This window comes from Balaenoptera musculus, chromosome Y, assembly GCF_009873245.2.
Source record: "Balaenoptera musculus isolate JJ_BM4_2016_0621 chromosome Y, mBalMus1.pri.v3, whole genome shotgun sequence".
NCBI classification, from domain to species: domain Eukaryota; kingdom Metazoa; phylum Chordata; class Mammalia; order Artiodactyla; family Balaenopteridae; genus Balaenoptera; species Balaenoptera musculus.
The window spans coordinates 2,140,288-2,158,490 of NC_045807.1; the positions used below are offsets into that span (position 1 = coordinate 2,140,288).

The 18,203-nt window shown below is 42.1% G+C and overlaps 1 protein-coding gene across 1 annotated transcript in view; it reads right to left on the minus strand.

Annotated features, from left to right (window-relative positions):
* Positions 1-11,999: 11,999 nt before the first annotated feature.
* Positions 12,000-18,203, minus strand: part of LOC118889465 (lysine-specific demethylase 5D-like) — a 52,919-nt gene continuing 46,715 nt past the window's right edge. The window contains exons 11-20 of the mRNA XM_036841228.1: positions 18,053-18,200; positions 16,499-16,595; positions 15,623-15,981; positions 15,064-15,202; positions 14,461-14,640; positions 14,168-14,305; positions 13,402-13,989; positions 13,044-13,122; positions 12,715-12,914; positions 12,000-12,603 (exon numbers count right to left, since the gene is read on the minus strand). Coding sequence (XP_036697123.1) covers positions 12,250-12,603; positions 12,715-12,914; positions 13,044-13,122; positions 13,402-13,989; positions 14,168-14,305; positions 14,461-14,640; positions 15,064-15,202; positions 15,623-15,981; positions 16,499-16,595; positions 18,053-18,200 — 2,282 coding nt within the window. The 3' untranslated portion in view covers positions 12,000-12,249. The remainder of the gene's footprint in view (positions 12,604-12,714; positions 12,915-13,043; positions 13,123-13,401; positions 13,990-14,167; positions 14,306-14,460; positions 14,641-15,063; positions 15,203-15,622; positions 15,982-16,498; positions 16,596-18,052; positions 18,201-18,203) is intronic.

An 18,203-nucleotide genomic window follows, 5' to 3' on the forward strand; every position in this document is an offset into this window, starting at 1 on the left:
TATATTTTATTTTATTTTTTTTTTTAAACATCTTTATTGAAGTATAATTGCCTTACAATAGTGTGTTAGCTTCTGCTTTATAACAAAGTGAATCAGTTATACATATACAATATGTTCCCATTTCTCTTCCCTCTTGCATCTCCCTCCCTCCCACCCTCCCCATCCCACCCCTCTAGGTGGTCACAAAGCACCGAGCTGATCTCCCTGTGCTATGCGGCTGCTTCCCACTAGCTATCTATTTTACATTTGGTAGTGTATATATGTCCATGACACTCTCTTACCCTGTCACATCTCACCCCTCCCCCTCCCCATATCCTCAAGTCCATTCTCTAGTAGGTCTGTGTCTTTATTCCCGTCTTGCCACTAGGTTCTTCATGGCCTTTTTTTTTTTCCCTTAGATTCCGTATATATGTGTTAGCATACTGTATTTGTTTTTCTCTTTCTGACTTACTTCACTGTATGACAGACTCTAACTCAATCCACCTCACTACAAAAAACTCCATTTCGTTTCTTTTTATGGCTGAGTAATATTCCATTGTATATGTGCCACATCTTCTTTTTCCATTCATCCGATGATGAATGTTTAGGTTGCTTCCATGTCCTGGCTGTTGTAAATAGAGCTGCAATTAACATTTTGGTACGTGACTCTTTTTGAATTACAGTTTTCTCAGGGTATATGCCCAGTAGTGGGATTGCTGGGTCGTATGGTAGTTCTATTTTTAATTTTTTAAGGAACCTCCATACTGTTCTCCATAGTGGCTGTATCAATTTACATTCCCACCCACAGTGCAAGAGTGTTCCCTTTTCTCCACACCTTCTCCAGCATTTATTGTTTCTAGATTTTTTGATGATGGCCATTCTGACCGGTGTGAGATGATATCTCATTGTAGTTTTGATTTGCATTTCTCTAATGATTAATGATGTTGAGCATTCTTTCATGTGTCTGTTGGCAATCTGTATATCTTCTTTAGAGAAATGTCTATTTAGGTCTTCTGCCCATTTTTGGATTGCGTTGTTTGTTTTTTTGTTATTGAGCTGCATGAGCTGCTTGTAAATCTTGGAGATTAATCCTTTGTCAGTTGCTTCATTTGCAAATATTATCTCCCATTCTGAGGGTTGTCTTTTGGTCTTGTTTATGGTTTCCTTTGCTGTGCAAAAGCTTTGAAGTTTCATAGGTCCCATTTGTTTATTTTTGTTTTTATTTCCATTTCTCTAGGAGCTGGGTCAAAAAGGATCTTGCTGTGATTTATGTCATACAGTGTTCTGCGTATGTTTTCCTCTAAGAGTTTGATAGTGTCTGGCCATACATTTAGGTCTTTAATCCATTTTGAGTTTATTTTTGTGTATGGTTTCAGGGAGTGCTGTAATTTCATACTTTTACATGTACCTGTCCAGTTTTCCCAGCACCACTTACTTAAGAGGCTGTCTTTTCTCCACTGTATATGCTTGCCTCCTTTATCAAAGATAAGGTGACCATATGTACATGGGTTTATCTCTGGGCTTTCTATCCTGTTCCATTAATCTATGTTTCTGTTTTAGTGCCAGTACCATACTGTCTTGATTACTGTAGCTTTGTAGTATAGTCTGAAGTCAGGGAGCCTGATTCCTGCAGCTCCATTTTTCGTTCTCAAGATTGCTTTGGCTATTCAGGGTCTTTTGTGTTTCCATACAAATTGTGAAATTTTTTGTTCTAGTTCTGTGAAAAATGCCCATGGTAGTTTTCTCAGGATTGCATTGAATCTGTAGATTGCTTTGGGTAGTAGAGTCATTTTCACAATGTTGATTCTTCCAATCCAAGAACATGGTGTATCTCTCCATCTCTTTGTATCATCTTTAATTTCTTTCATCAGTGTCTTATAATTTTCTGCATACAGGTCTTTTGTCTCCTTAGGTAGGTTTCTTCCTAGATCTTTTATTCTTTTTGTTGCAGTGGTAAATGGGAGTGTTTTCTTAATTTCACTTTCAGATTTTTCATCATTAGTGTATAGGAATGCAAGAGATTTCTGTGCATTAATTTTGTATCCTGCTACTTTACCAAATTTATTGATTAGCTCTAGTAGTGTTCTGGTAGCATCTTTAGGATTCTCTATGTATAGTATCATGTCATCTGCAAACAGTGACAGCTTTACTTCTTCTTTTCCGATTTGGATTCCTTCTATTTCATTTTCTTCTCTGATTGCTGTGGCTAACACGTCCAAAACTATGTTGAATAATAGTGGTGAGAGTGGGCAACCCTGTCTTGTTCCTGATCTTAGTGGAAATGGTTTCAGTTTTTCACCATTGAGGACACTGTTGGCTGTGGGTTTGTCATATATGGTCTTTATTATGTTGAGGAAAGTTCCCTCTGTGCCTACTTTCTGCAGGGTTTTTATCATAAATGGGTGTTGAATTTTGTTGAAAGCTTTCTCTGCATCTATTGAGATGATCATATGCTTTTTCTCCATCAATTTGTTAATATGGTGTATCATGTTGATTGACTTGCGTATATTGAAGAATCCTTGCATTCCTGTAATAAACCCCACTTGATCATGGTTTATGATCCTTTTCATTTTCTGTTCGATTCTTTTTGCCAGTATTTTGTTGAGGATTTTTGCATCTATGTTCATCAGTGATATTGACCTGTAGTTTTCTTTCTTTGTGACATCTTTGTCTGGTTTTGGTATCAAGGTGATGGTGGCCTCATAGAATGCATTGGGGAGTGTTCCTCCCTCTGCAATATTTTGCAAGAGTTTGAGAAGGATAGGTGTTAGCTCTTCTCTAAATGTTTGATAGAATTCGCCTGTGAAGCCATGTGGTCCTGGGCCTTTGTTTGTTGGAAGATTTTTAATCACAGTTTCCATTTCAGTGCTTGTGATTGGTCTGTTCATATTTTCTATTTCTTCCTGGTTCAGTCTCGGCAGGTTGTGCATTTCTAAGAATTTGTCCATTTCTTCCAGGTTGTCCATTTTATTGTCAGAGTTGCTTGTAGTAATCTCTCATGATCGTTTGTATTTCTGCAGTGTCAGTGGTTACTTCTTTTTCATTTCTAATTCTATTGATTTGAGTCTTCTGCCTTTATTTCTTGATGAGTGTGGCTAATGGTTTATCAATTTTGTTTATCTTCTCAAAGAACCAGCTTTTAGTTTTATTGATCTTTGCTATTGTTTCCTTCATTTCTTTTTCATTTATTTCTGATCTGATCTTTATGATTTCTTTTCTTCTGCCAACTTTGGGGGGTTTTGTTCTTCTTTCTCTAATTGCTTTAGGTGCAAGGTTAGGTTGTTTATTTGAGATGTTTCCTGTTTCTTAAGGTAGGATTGTATTGCTATAAACTTCCCTCATAGAACTGCTTTTGCTGCATCCCATAGGTTTTGGGTCGTCGTGTTTTCATTGTTACTTGTTTCTAGGTATTTTTTGATTTCTGCTCTAATTTTTTCAGTGATCTCTTGGTTATTAAGTAGTATATTGTTTAGCCTCCATGTGTTTGTATTATTTACAGATCTTTTCCTGTAATTGATATCTAGTCTCATAGCGTTGTGGTCAGAAAGGATACTTGATACGATTTCAAATTTCTTAAATTTACCAAGGCTTGATTTATGACCCAAGATATGATCTATCCTGGAGAATGTTCCATGAGCACTTGAGAAAAATGTGTATTCTGTTGTTTTTGGATGGAATGTCCTATAAATATCAATTAAATGCGTCTTGTTTAATGTATCACTTAAGGCTTGTGTTTCCTTATTTTCATTTTGGATGATCTGTCCATTGGTGATAGTGGGTGTTAAAGTCCCCTACTATGATTGTGTTACTGTCGATTTCCCCTTTTATGGCTGTTAGTATGTGCCTTATGTATTGAGATGCACCTAAGTTGGGTGCATAAATATTTACAATTGTTGTATTTTCTTCTTGGATCGATATGTAGTGTCCTTCTTTGTTGTAATAGTCTTTATTTTAAAGTCTATTTTGTCTGATATGAGAATTGCTACTCCAGCTTTCTTTTGATTTCCATTTTCATGGAATATCCTTTTCCATCCCCTCACTTTCAGTCTGTATGTGTCCCTAGGTCTGAAGTGGGTCTATTGTAGACAGCATATATATGGGTCTTGTTTTTGTATCCATTCAGCATGTCTGTGTCTTTTGGGGAAAGCATTTAATCCATTTACATTTAAGGTTATTATTGATATGAATGTTCCTATGCCCATTTTCTTAATTGTTTTGGTTTGTTATTGTAGGTCTTTTCCTTTTCTTGTGTTTCTTGCTTACAGAAGTTCCTTTAACATTTGTTGTAAAGCTGGTTTGGTGGTGCTGAACTCTCTCAGCTTTTGCTTGTTTGTAAAGGTTTTAACTTCTCCATCAAATCTGAATGAGATCCTTGCTGTGTAGAGTAATCTTGGTTGTAGGTTTTTCTCCTTCATCACTTTAAATATGTCCTGTCACTCTCTTCTGGCTTGCAGAATTTCTGTTGAAAGATCAGCTGTTAACCTTATGGGGATTCCCGTGTGTATTATTTGTTGTTTTTCCCTTGCTGCTTTTAATATGTTTTCTTTATATTTAATTTTTGATAGTTTGATTAATATGTGTCTTGGCGTGTTTCTCCTTGGATTTATCCTGTATGGGACTCTCTGTGTTTCCAGGACTTGATTAACTATTTCCTTTCCCATATTAGGGAAGTTTTCAACTATAATCTCTTCAAATATTTTCTCAGTCCCTTTCTTTTTCTCTTCTTCTTCTGGGACCCCTATAATTCGAATGTTGGTGCATTTAATGTTGTCCCAGAGGTCTCTGAGACTGTCCTCAATTCTCTTCATTCTTTTTTCTTTATTCTGCTCTGCAGTAGTTATTTCAACTATTTTATATTCCAGGTCACTTATCCGTTCTTCTGCCTCAGTTATTCTGCTATTGATCCCTTCTAGAGTATTTTAAATTTCATTTATTGTGTTGTTCATCATTGCTTTTTTCCTCTTTAGTTCTTCTAGGTCCTTGTTAAATGTTTCTTGCATTTTGTCTATTCTATTTCCAAGATTTTGCATCATCTTTACTATCATTATTCTGAGTTCTTTTTCAGGTAGACTGCCTATTTCCCCTTCATTCATTAGGTCTGGTGTGTTTTTACCTTGCTCCTTCATCTGCTGTGTGTTTTTCTGTCTTCTCATTTTGCTTATCTTACTGTGTTTGGGATCTCCTTTTCAAAGGCTGCAGGTTCATAGTTCCCGTTGTTTTTGGTATCTGTCCCCAGTGGCTAAGGTTGGTTCAGTGGGTTGTGTAGGCTTCCTGGTGGAGGGAACTAGTGCCTGTGTTCTGGTGGATGAGGCTGGATCTTGTGTTTCTGGTGGGCACGTCCACGTCTGGTGGTGTATTTTGGGGTGTCTGTGGCCTTATTATGATTTTAGGCAGCCTCTGCTAATGGATGGGGTTGTGTTCCTGTCTTGCTAGTTGTTTGGCATAGGGTGTCCAGCACTGTAGTTGCTGGTTGTTGAGTGAAGCTGGGTCTTGATGTTGAGATGGAGATCTCTGACAGATTTTCGTCGTTTGGTATTACGTGGAGCTGGGAGGTCTCTTGTGGACCAGTGTCCTGAAGTTGGCTCTCCCACCTCAGAGGTACAGCCCTGATGCCTGGCTGGAGCACCAAGAGCCTTTCATCCCAATGGCTCAGCATAAAAGGGAGAAAAAATAGAAAGAAAGAAAGAGGATAAAATAAAATAAAATCCAATAAAGTAGGATAAAATAAAGTTATTAAAATAAAACATAATTATTATGAAACAATTTTAAAAAGAAAAAAAGAATGGACAGACAGAATCCTAGGACAAATGGTGAAAGCAAAGCTATACAGAAAAAATCTCACACCGAAGCATACACATACACACTCACAAAAAGAGGAAAAGGGGGAAAAATAATGTATCTTGATCCCAAAGTCCACTACCTCAATTTGGGATGATTCGTTGTCATTCAGGTATTTGTTGAATTCAGGTATTCCACAGATGCAGGGTACATCAAGTTGATAGTGGAGCTTTAATCCACTGCTTCTGAGGCTGCTGGGAGAGATTTCCCTTTCTCTTCTTTGTTCGCCCAGCTCCTGGGGTTCAGCTTTTGTATTTGGACCCGCCTCTTCGTGTAGGTCGCCTGAGGGCGTCTGTTCTTCGCTCAGTACGGGGATAAAGGAGCAGCTGATTCGGGGGCTCTGGCTCACTCAGGCTGGGGGGATTGAGGGGTACAGACGCAGGGCAAGCCTTCGGTGGCAGAGGCTGGCATGACGTTGCACCAGCCTGATGCGTTCTCTTGGGGAAGTTTTCCGTGGATCGCGGGACCCTGGCAGTGGCAGGCTGCACAGGCTCCCGGGAGGGGTGGTGTGGGTAGTGACCTGTGTTTGCTCACAGGCTTCTTGGTGGCGGCAGCAGCAGCCTTAGCGTCTCATGCCCGTCTCTGGGGTCTGCGCTGATAGCCACGGCTCGCGCCTGTCTCTGGAGCTCGTTTAGACAGCGCTCTTAATCGCCTCTCCTTGCGCACCAGGAAAGAAAGGGAAGAAAGTCTCTTGCCTCTTCAGCAGCTCCAGACTTTTTCCTGGACTCCCTCCCGGCTAGCTGTGGTGCGCTAACCCCTTCAGGCTGTGTTCACACCGCCAACCCCAGTCCTCTCCCTGCGATCCGACCGACCGAAGCCCGAACCTCAGCTCCCAGCCCCGCCTGTCCTGGCGGGGGAGCAGACAAGCCTCTCGGGCTGGTGAGCACTGCTCAGTGCCGCTCCTCTGTGAGGGAGTCTCTCCACTTTGCCCTCCGCACCCCCGTGGCTGCGCTCTCCTCCGTGGCTCCGAAGCTTCCCCCCTCTGCCACCCGCAGTCTCCGCCCACGAAGGGGCTTCCTAGTGTGTGGAAACCTTTCCTCCTTCATAGCTCCCTCCCACTGGTGCGCGTCCCATCCCTATTCTTTTGTCTCTGTTTTTTCTTTTTTCTTTTGACCTACCCAGGTACGTGGGGAGTTTCTTGCCTTTTGGGAGGTCTGAGGTCTTCTGCCAGCGTTTAGTAGGTGTTCTGTAGGAGCAGTTCCACGTGTAGATGTATTTCTGATGTGTCTGTGGGGAGGAAGGTGATCTCCACGTCTTACTCCTCCGCCATCTTCTTGTCTCTGAGGTTATCACTTTTGAGGCATGCTGGTACTACTGCATCTTGTTGTCCTATGGAGGAAATCAACTAATAAAGGGGGAAAATCTTCAAGATATCTTCAAATATCCTTAAGAACACCAGGAAATTGACTGCATAATCAAAGCCGATACAGAAACTGCATTTATGGAACTTACATTCTTGCCTGAAAGATGAAGCAATAAAATGGACATCGGCTGTTGAATCCCATGGCAGTGTGGCCTGCCTTGCTCTGCAGTGAAGGAGCCCTGTGTTCACATCCTAGCATGATCATTAATTGGTTTCGGGAAGGTGGATAAGATTCTTAAATTCTCTAAGCATCAGCTTTCTCATAAAAAAAACAAAAAAAAAATGAGTCTATTAATATTGCTTCCATAAGAGGGTTGCTTTGAGAATTGAATCAAACGGCATATTCAGAATGCCTAGCAGAGCACCTGGCAGATATTTAACTGTTCAGTAAATTGTGGTTATTATTATTAAGATGGCTTGCTGCTCCTATGAACCTGAAAATTCAGGAGCAGCAGTTTGTTTGGAACAAAATTAGTGTAGAATTCTGATGAGCTGTGGAGAAAAGTAATGAATCACAATATTTGTGACATAGAGAGTGGCCGCTCTTTGAAAATGGGGCAGATTTTTTTTAAAAAATGTCATCCAAAGAGACCCAGGCCCAAGGGGTTAGAGGAAGCACGACAAGGATTGAGGTGTCTCATTGGAAACCAGATGTGGACACATCTGAAGAAAAGAGATCATCCAGAGCAATGCTCAGGTAGGTTATTAATCATACAAATTAGAACGGACCCTGCAGGCAAAGTTACTGATGCTCCCAAATCATTAATGATTTTTGGAATCCCACGAAGACTTTAGGAACTGTGGAATCACCAACTTTGGTATATGTTAAATAATCACAATGATAAAAATAATTATCCATTAGGGGAAATGCAGAAAATGTAGACAAGTGAGAACAAGAAGAAAAAAAACCTAGAAATGTCTTTTTTCAGAGCATCAACATTCTGGTGTATTGTCTCCCAATCTTTATTCTTCTTGACATTTAAAGGAGAGCCACAAACTAAACTGGAAATTATTTCACAGAAACAGGACACGTTTTTTCCCCCTGAAAACAAAACAGGTGTTATTTCATTGTCTCTGACAGAGAAAGCTGAACAATGAATCTCAGACTCCAAAAAAAGCATTTCAGTAAAATATCAGAGTTACCGTTTGCACCCTTAAAATTGCTGTAATAGACCTCGGCATTTTTGAATCTTTGTTCTACTAAAAGGTGAGAGGAAAATGTGCACAGGTGTCTGACATAAGCAAGATGGTATTAAACGACCCTATATTAGTGGGTTGGAAATATGCTAATGAAATAGAACTAACACAATACCTTGACTAAAAAAGAAAAGTACTCGCGTCTCTCTGTTGGAAACAAAGCACAACTCTGAAATTTGCTTCCGTTTTGAGTTTATGGGCACTCCAACTAATCTCTTTTCTTCCTTAGGGTGTTTGAAAATGATCCCAGAATGCTTCCCTTCAGCATAATCCATGGATCATAGTGGTAGAAGTTTATTCGATTCCCTGATAGCCATTGTAATTAGGCACATGAGGCTGTACTGGTTGCCTCAAAGTTCTGTCCAGATCCCTCATAGGTTATGGATCCAAAAGGACGTGGGATGCAGTACAGACTGACCCAAGCTGGGAAGGCTGTTGGAAAGCTAACGGGGGCAATTGCTCTTTTAGGATTTGAGACTAAATCAGTGGATATTGGATGGAAATAGATGTCCTGAGTTACAGTGACTCGTTGGGACCTTGTAAAAACAGCATCTTGCCCTGGAGTGATGTAACTTGGGTCATGCCATATACTCGTAGGTCTCCAGCTTGATGGACATCCACCCAGCATCTCAATTAGCCAGCTCTGCATGTGCACACGTGTTTCTGTGGCTCTGAGTGCACAGCCCAGAACACTGAGGACCAAGCAAACCTTCCAGTACATACGGGAAATTGCAAGTGAACCACTTGTGTGACCGAAGATTTAAGCCGTATGAAGGCAAGAGATGCCTATTCGTCATCCGCACCCCTGCATCCTGCAGACGCAACGCAACAACTGAAGAGAACTTTTCAGTGCATGTGCTGAAGACATGAATTTCTCTTCTCATTCTCTGTAGGGTTAATTTCCAGAGATACAGCAGAATGTAACAGAACAATGAATCAGTGCCTGGCAGAGCCATAAGTCTTAACAAAGAGGCCTGACTGGTCATCTGCCAGATGGCAGAGGAATCCCTCTGCCAATCATTGCCTTAACTCGGATTTACAAACGGGTATTAAAAGTACTGAAGGGAGGTTCCAAATCACCAGCTTTAAAAGGGAATATCCAGAGCCCTAATAATCCTATTTTTTTTCTAGTCAATACCTTGTTTTTACCATATATTAACTGAGTATCTAGTTGAGTCCTTCTGTGTCTTTTCTATCAACACACCATGGTTTTGGCACTTCTTAATCTGTGTCCAGTCAATAAATTTGTTTTTTATTGGGGTATAGTTGCTTTACAAGGTTGTTAGTTTCTGTTGTACAACAAAGTGAATCAGCTGTATATGTACACATATCCCTTTCTTTTTGGACCTCCCTCCCACTGCCCCCCATCCCACCCATCTAGGTCGTCACAGAGCACCGAGCTGAGCTCCCTGCGCTATACAGCAGGTTCCCACTAGCTATCTGTTTTACACGTGGTAGTGTATTTATGTCAAACCTAATCTTCCTATTAGTCCCACCCTCCCCTTCCCGCAGTGTTCACATGTCCGTTCTCTACGTCTGCGTCTCTATTCCTGTCATGCAAATAAGCTCATCTGTACCATTTTTCTAGGTTCCACATGAGTTAATGTACTGTTTTCCAAAAAAAATTTTTAATTGGGGTAAAGTTTTACAATGTTGTGTTAGTTTCTACTGTACAGTGGAGTTCCCCGTGCTACACAGCCGGTTCTTGTTATCTATTTTATATATGTCAATCCCAATCTCACAGTTCATCCCACCCCTCACTTTCCCACCTTGGTGTCCATACATTTGTTCTCTACACCTGTCTCTATGCCTTGCAAACTGGTTCATCTGTACCATTTTTCTAGATTCCACATATATGTGTTAATATATTGGTTTTCTCTTGACTTCACTCTGTACGACAGTCTCTAGGTCTGTCCACATCTCTACAAATGACCCAATTTCATTCCTGTTTATGGCTGAGTAACATTGTGTGTATACACCGCATCTTCTTTATCCATTCATCTGTCAGTAGACACAGACATTAGGTTGCTTCCATGGCCTGGCTATTGTAAACAGTGCTGCAATGAACACTGGGGTGCACGTCAGTTTTTGAATTATGGTTTTCTCAGGGTATTCCCAGCAGTGGAATTGCTGGGTCGTATAGTTCTACTCTGCAGGCAGAAGCTCAACTCTTTCACTACATTATCAGTATTTTCCATTAAATGGTAATTCTCAAAACGGTGAGCTGCATATGTAGACTGAGGGAACAAATACAGGGAGCAGATGCTGTATTTAGAAGACACTCTTTAGAAAACACAAAATTTCTGAGGCCCATGGGGAATCATAGGTCCTTTTGCCATATTGCGGGGGAAGAGGAAAGACACAAAAGCTTAAGAAATAATTCTTCTACTTCGATAAAATATCACAAGACATTCTATTTTACCTGATCCTTATGCTGCAAGAGGATATCACTTTTTTTTTTTTTTTTTTTTTGGGCAAGTGAAAAAGGTAAATCTGGGGGAAGGAGACTATGATTAGGTTTCCCAGTAACAAAGCTGTACTTTAGTATCACCTGCTGGATTAAAGAAGAAAAGGGAAAAGAATAAACAGGGTGGCAGTGATTACAGGCATGAAATTTCATAGAAAAACAAAGAAGTCTACACTGCTGGGGTCAGCAGGAAGAGAGGGAGCAGCATTGACTTAAGACATTCAAACCAGGTAGACAGAATTAGATTACTGGAAAGGAGTAATAGTACAACAGCATCTATATGACTAGACCCCTTAGAGAGAAACAAGAAAAACAAATTGATTAAAGGTCTTGTACTGGTCTTGCCTGAGATATTTACACATTGGTCTCATTGAAATCTTACAAAAAATGCTATTAGATGGGATGTTATATTTATCATTTGAAAGCACAGGAAAAGCTGAACAAGTAACTTTTTCCACTTCAAATCTATCAGAAACAGAACTCAAAGCCAACTGTATATGGAAAAACAGATTGGTTCTAGGCTACTAGAACAATTTGAAAAAGAATAAAGTGGGAGAAACCACTCTACCTTAACGTAAAACTTCCTAAAAGCTACATTAATCAAGACAATGGAATAGATCAAGACACAGACACACAGTAGAAGCAACATTTTTGACATAATGCTAATAAAGAAAGAAAATAACGTTTCAGTAAATGGTGCTGAAACTGGCATCCATGAGAAAAAAAGTGAACCTTGACCTAAGTCTAACACCTTATACAATGAACAGTCCTTCATCCCTACCAAGAAAGACATTATGCATTTTAAAACTAAATTTTTACATTTCCAGACCTCAGCCCTTCACTTTTTCTGTATTCCCAAAAATGCAAAAAAAAGATCTGCAGTTTCAAAACACACCTGGTGGTGTTTTATTTCTAAGTAAATAAATTAAACATAGACAACAGCTCAAACAATGTGTTTTGCTCTATTCTTTTTGGCCTTACCAAATAATTACATCATAAATGTCTTTTATTACAATGTGAACCAAGGTGAGAAAAGAAAAGGATGTAGAATGAAGGTGGAAAAAGACTTTAAGCACCAAAATATTTTAAAGATATAAGGGGGAAAAGAAGAGGAATACAGGAAGAGAAAAAAAAAAAAAAAAACCCAAGACATTTGCCTTTCTCAAGTTTTATTTGCACCAGTCTAGGAAAAAAAGTGGCTTAGGAAATATCTCCCTGTATGCTAGTCACAGTAATGTTGCTGGGAAAAGGTGCTATCCGTAGGGACACAGCTTAAAAAATATGACCTTTAGGAGTTAGGATTTGAGAACTGTCTGAAGTGACAAATCCTAGGTAGAAAAGAAGGTATAGGACCTACAAAGGTCCAGGAGGCAGTTGTATTAAATAAAAATCTTTTGTGTTATTGTCACAACTCTTGCTGCTCAGGGTACGACAAGTGTACCAAAGGTGTTAAAGAAGGAAATGGTGTTGTAGGAGCTGAATCCTTCTCTTGTAAGTTATTTTGGTTCCCTTTCAAGATAGGGTTATGCTCTGCAGGAGGTGTCATGAATGTATTTTCACAATCTGTTCCCTCCTCAAACTCTTCTTCCTCTTGGCCCTCCTCAGGCTTGATCTGTGAACTCCGGGCCTTTTTTGACTCCACCTCTTCTTGAACAATACGTTCACTCTTTCTACCCAGATCTGCTTTCCGCTGCCGCCGCCGTCGCTTCTCAAGTACCTGGCCCCTTATCCGACTTCCTTGATGCTCAGGCTTCTCCAGCTAAAATAATACACAGACAAGTAGAAAGGAGTTGTGGGTCAGTGGCCAGGCCTGGAATTTCTGCCTACTTGGTCTGATCTCCTGGCCCTGGCCATCACCCCACCACATCACCTCCAGAAGCGTGCGGATCCGTGCTAGGTCTGGAGGCTGCCCAGCTTGCAACAGCTGCCAGATGCTGTGGTTCTCATCCAGAGTCACCTCAAGGAGATCCCCCTCCAACATGAGCTCCTCCAGGGGGGCCCTAGTTGCCTCAGGCAGTTCCAATACGGGGCCAATCAACTGGGGCAGTACTGAGGAGAGCTGTTCCAAGTCTGGGGCATGTGGAGACAGGCTGCATTAGAGTCTGCTCCTGTCTGATCCACAACACCTTGACAAAGCCAAGGACTACATGGATTACTCTGGTAGTATCTATTCAACAGCCTACCTACACTTAGACATACCTGTCTTATACAAGTCATACCCAGCAGCTACCTTCTCAGGACTGCTTACACTGTCTCTGTTCTCCAGCAACCCTTGGACCTGCAAATGAAAGCAAGGATGAGTCACAACAGCAGAAGTACCAGGCCCTATTGTTCCTCCCCAAACACCAAGCATGGGGATCCTCCACCTCCTGCAACAGGAAAGCAGACACAAGTTTACAGAAGTGGGAAGTCTAGGGATCTGCACAACATGAATGGGGCAGGGATGCTAGACCAAGAGAGACTGAAAATTCAAGAACAAAAACAGGGCTGCATAGTAAATACAGGTAGTGAGAGGAGAATGAAATTTAAGGACAAGAGCTGGCACTGGGCTGCTAACCTTGGTCATCTTGCCATTGCCTTCTCTGGGAGGGTCAGAGACAGCAGCTGAAGAGCAAGTATGGGGATCCTTGGGTGTGGGTTCAAGCTGCAGCCGCTGGCGAAGCTCAGCCAGCCGTTCCAAAAGAGCAGTCACATCCTTAGACGCCAGAGCTTCTCTGGCACGGCCTTGCCACCCAATGGCCCTCTCTGTGAGGCACTGTAGGGCCTCACCCTCGGGCAGCCGCACAGGCAGTCTCTGCAGTGCTACCAGCAGTGACAGTATGGTCTCCAGGCGTGGGCGCCGTGAGCGCATGCACAGTGGACACAAGAATTTGGTGTCCCACTCCCACCAGGCCAGCAGTGGTGATGAGGTGGCACTGGGTCTCAGGGAGCTGAAGAGGCGGGGTACTGACACACATCGCCCGTGGAACCAGTCCTGACATAGGTCACACTGCAGAGCTTCCACCCCGGCTGGCATCTGCCCACACACACAGATGGAGGTTGCAGAGGAGGCTGTAGTTGATGGACTGAGCTTGGCGGAGTTGGTGTGACGAACCTGCAGGATTCCCTCCTTCTCCTTCTGTTCCCCCTCCTTGAAGGCCATAATCTGCCAGGCCCAGGACAGAAGAATGGCAGATCAGCAGTCTACCCCATCCCTCTTTTGGTGCCATTAACACCACAAACCACGAGTACTAATGCCCAGGGAGCAAGTGGTCTACCTGCAGTCACACAGCCGAGACACTTTTGGGCAGGTTCTTCACCCCATCTGTGCCCAAGTTCCTTACCACAGAGCCTGGGTCCCTGAGGTCCTTCGCAGAAAGTCCCAGCAGCTCTGTATCAGATTTATATAACCCCATCTCCTTCTCCATCCACCAGCTGCGCTTGGTCCTGTCTGAACCAGTGTCTGCACATGGGCAAAGCACCTGAGGCAGACAGACAGAGAAGTCAGGATTTCCCCACCTCACACCCACTTTCCTCTCCTCCCAGGACCGTCCAAAGTCCCATGTTCTTATGTGAGTCATGTCACAAGAGCAAGGCCAGGGATATGACTGGTGTGGTTCATGGTCACAGGATGCACCTCCAGCAATGTGTAGCATGAATTCTTCTTCAGGAACATCTTGGAAGCCTTCTCTCTCCAGGAGTGTGCTGTCAGTACCTGCAACTCTAGCTGTTTCAGCTCTTCCAGCCCTACCGGTAGGTCCCGGCCCACAGCTACCAAGCCCTCCAAATCATCCAAGCATGGGTAGTGGTCACCATTCTGTGATAGGGGCAAGAGAAAAGCTCAGCTGAGTAATGTCAAAAACTAAGTGCAGACATGCTGACCAATGTTGAGTTTCATGCTGCATAGTCATGAAGAATCTAGACTATTCTGGAGGAAAAAGAGGGATAGCAACAACTTTTCTATCAGAACTCCCAGTTTCACTTCAGGAAAAAACATCTACTTAACAGGCCACTTGTTCTGTTCTGCTTTGTCTGGCCCCTTCCACATTGATACTCTCTGCTCTAGGCCCGTGCACGTGCTTCCCTTTCACCTGTTCTCATGCTGATACCCTTAGTTCCTTAAGGGTGCCCTTCAACCTGCAGCTTCCACTTTCTAGCAAAACCCAACTGAGTTATCTAAGACCGAAGTGTCCTTCTTTTAGCTGAATGTTTGAGGTAGGAAAAGAAACAAGGTTCTCACTTGAATCTCATCCACATCAGCAATCCAAGCCTGTGCCTTGGTCAGAGCCTCTTTGAGTGCCTGGATGTTAGGTAGGTGAACAGGGATGTTTTCTGTCTCACGAATTATGGCTTCCAGTGTAGCTAGTGGATGCTTCTGCCTAAAAACGTTTGGGGAGAAAGAACCAATCCTTAATGTATATATACACTGGGTTTTTTTTGGTCCTAGATTTCTTTGGCAAAATCAGAGGCAATGAAAACTTTGACAGAGAAAGTGAGCAACAATTCTCCAATTCTTAGGAACTCTCTAAACACCAAAGTAAACGTGACTCTTCTAGAAGTCACGTCCAGTGTCTCTCATCTGAGAACAAACTCAGGCCAGGAGTATTTCCTCAATTATTGCCTTTAAACAGTAAAGTATCTATAGGACTGTATGACATGTCATATTAATCCTTTATAGTTTACTGTATGGGTAACTGGGACTCTGGTACCAGGGTCGTGCATTAGAAGCCATACTTAGGATCACCCCCAAACTACAAAGACTTCGAGTCACAGTAATATGAAAAAAGCCTGGGCTCCACCTGGCCTCCAAGCAGAAATGAGCCTTTTCTTCCCAGCGCTCTGCAATGGTCAGCAGCTCCTGAAGCTCAGCCCGGGCCTTCTCCACAAAAGGGCTGGAAGCTACTTTGGCACCTGTAACCAACAGCCCCTGCATGATGACCAGGGAGCCCCTTTGGGCTGAAGGGTCCAGTGCTTGCTTTACTTCATCTAGCCATCGTGCTTGCTCCACTTGCTGCTGGAGCTGACGGGCTTCAGGCACTTCCACACCCAGCTGCTGCCCCCTTTCCAACAGGGACCGCAGTTGCCCCAGACTGGGTGGCAGTGAGGCCAGGGCTTCCCGGGCCTCAGCTTGGTAGTCCTCCACCTGCTGCAGGAAATCCTGTAGAGAAATTGAATAACAAACATATTCTTTATTCACCCTGATACTCAACCAGCTGGCCTTGTTGTGCTCCCACTTATCTTCAATGATGTCCTAAGACATGGTCTGCTTGATATCAACTGATTTATTTACCATAAATACCCCTGCTTCTCCTTTAATTATTTGAAATTTACTTTTTTTTGGCCTACTTTAACACCATCTTACTCTTCTAGAAAGCTTCCTGAGACTTTAAAGTAAAAAAAAAAAATCTTCCCACCCCCTTCAGGTTCTCCAATGACAGGAGTAAGACTTTCATGTAGCCCTCTGCTTAGTATGTATAATAACTTTTGTTTGGAGGATATCGCCTTGTACTGTAAGCTATCAGGATAGACATTGTTGGACCAGCCATCTGCATAGCTTCTAAGAAAGATGTATCATAAGGAGCTACTTAGAATAATCAGTTCTCACACCTTCCTAGCATCTTAGACTTTGCTAGTATCTGATGTTAACAAGCATTCCATGCCACATCCCTCTTCACCTTAACATCCCTCATCTGACGCATGGCACAGGGGAGGCTGCCCATCTGCTCAAGAAGGACCCGGAGCTCAGTCAGGGTCAGTTGTGGTGTTTCAATCCTGCAGGAGTCAGGCAGAAAGAATTCACTCAATGAACCTGCAAAGTCCATACTTCATGCATTCATGAGAAACCCATCATCCTTATCTCTCTTCCATGTAATTAAAAGTCATTTTCTAAATTGGTACTGTGAACCAGTAAGTTAAGATAAAAAAGACCTGAGGACAACTGATAGCTGACAGAAACTGTTAACGAAGAGAGTGGAGATAACCTAAGTGAGATAATCTAAGTTTTTAAAAAATTTTATTTATTTTATTTTTGGCTGTGTTGGGTCTTCGTTTCTGTGCAAGGGCTTTCTCTAGTCGTGGCGAGCGGGGGCCACTCTTGATCGTGGTGCACGGGCCTCTCACTATCGCGGCCTCTCTTGTTGCGGAGCACAGGCTCCAGACGTGCAGGTTCACTAGTTGTGGCTCACGGGCCTAGTTGCTCCGCGGTATGTGGGATCTTCCCAGACCAGGGCTTGAACCCGTGTCCCCTGCATTAGCAGGCAGATTCTCAACCACTGCGCCACCAGGGAAGCCCAAGAGAATCTGAGTTTTTGAGGAAATTTAATAGTTTGGGGTCTAGGGTGAGTGTCATTAGTTAGAAGAGTGAAAATAAATACAGTGTTTTTCTGGACATAACGAAAATATGACATGGTCCCTAGATAACTTATTTGCTGTAGTATTCAGTTAAGACACATAAGGAGATCTAAATGTAGAATAAGTAAGACATAAAAGTAAACAGCCAACAGGATATGAGCAGCAGTCAAGGCCACTGACCATGAGTATCCCTTGTCAAGGTGCGAAAGTTTTTATTTCTTTTGAAGTAGAAAAAGGAAAGAAGTTATCTACAAGAAGGGAATTCACCTCTACTACCTTTAACTTTTTAAAAACTTCTTTAAGTTAAAAAGAAATGCCTCTGACATTCTGATTACTTCCTACTTTTCCTTTACCTAAAATTTATAAAGCATATGTATATAAATAATCACTAAGTTAATTTTTCAGTCAGAGAAGCAGGCATATATCAGCTAATCATGTACTTCTGCAACCAATTATGTAAACACAATGTGAGGATTTCTTCCAAATTCTAAAATTTTATCTGCCTACATAGAAAAACATAAATTTTGTGGAAATTCCACTGGTTGAATATCTTTATGAAATTTGCTGATAGGTCAGGACTACAATTTTTCCATTCATGACATATTATGTTTGAAATTGCCTATTTTCAATGGTTTGTTGTTCATATCCCATTGTTTTCATGTCTTAATAAGTTCTCACTGTAAGTCACCCTATGTTGAATCCATGCCTTGTCAACTAGATTATAACTACTGGTCACCAATAAATATAACTTATTATATATACACAAATATATAACATATTAACTTTTGTTACATGGATTCTTCACTTACGGTCTACCCATTTTTTCTTACCGATTTTCACATACTGCCCATCCTTTTTGGCTCTCTTCTCTAACATACCTGACCTCTTGGCCACTGACCAGACCCAAGACTTGGGAGACACAAGCCTCTGCTTCATTCAGGCAGTTTGTCAATCGCTGAAGCAGCTCACTGTTAGGGAACCTTCTTTCACGGGCCTCAGACTCCAGTGCCCTTAGCTCTTCAAAGCCTG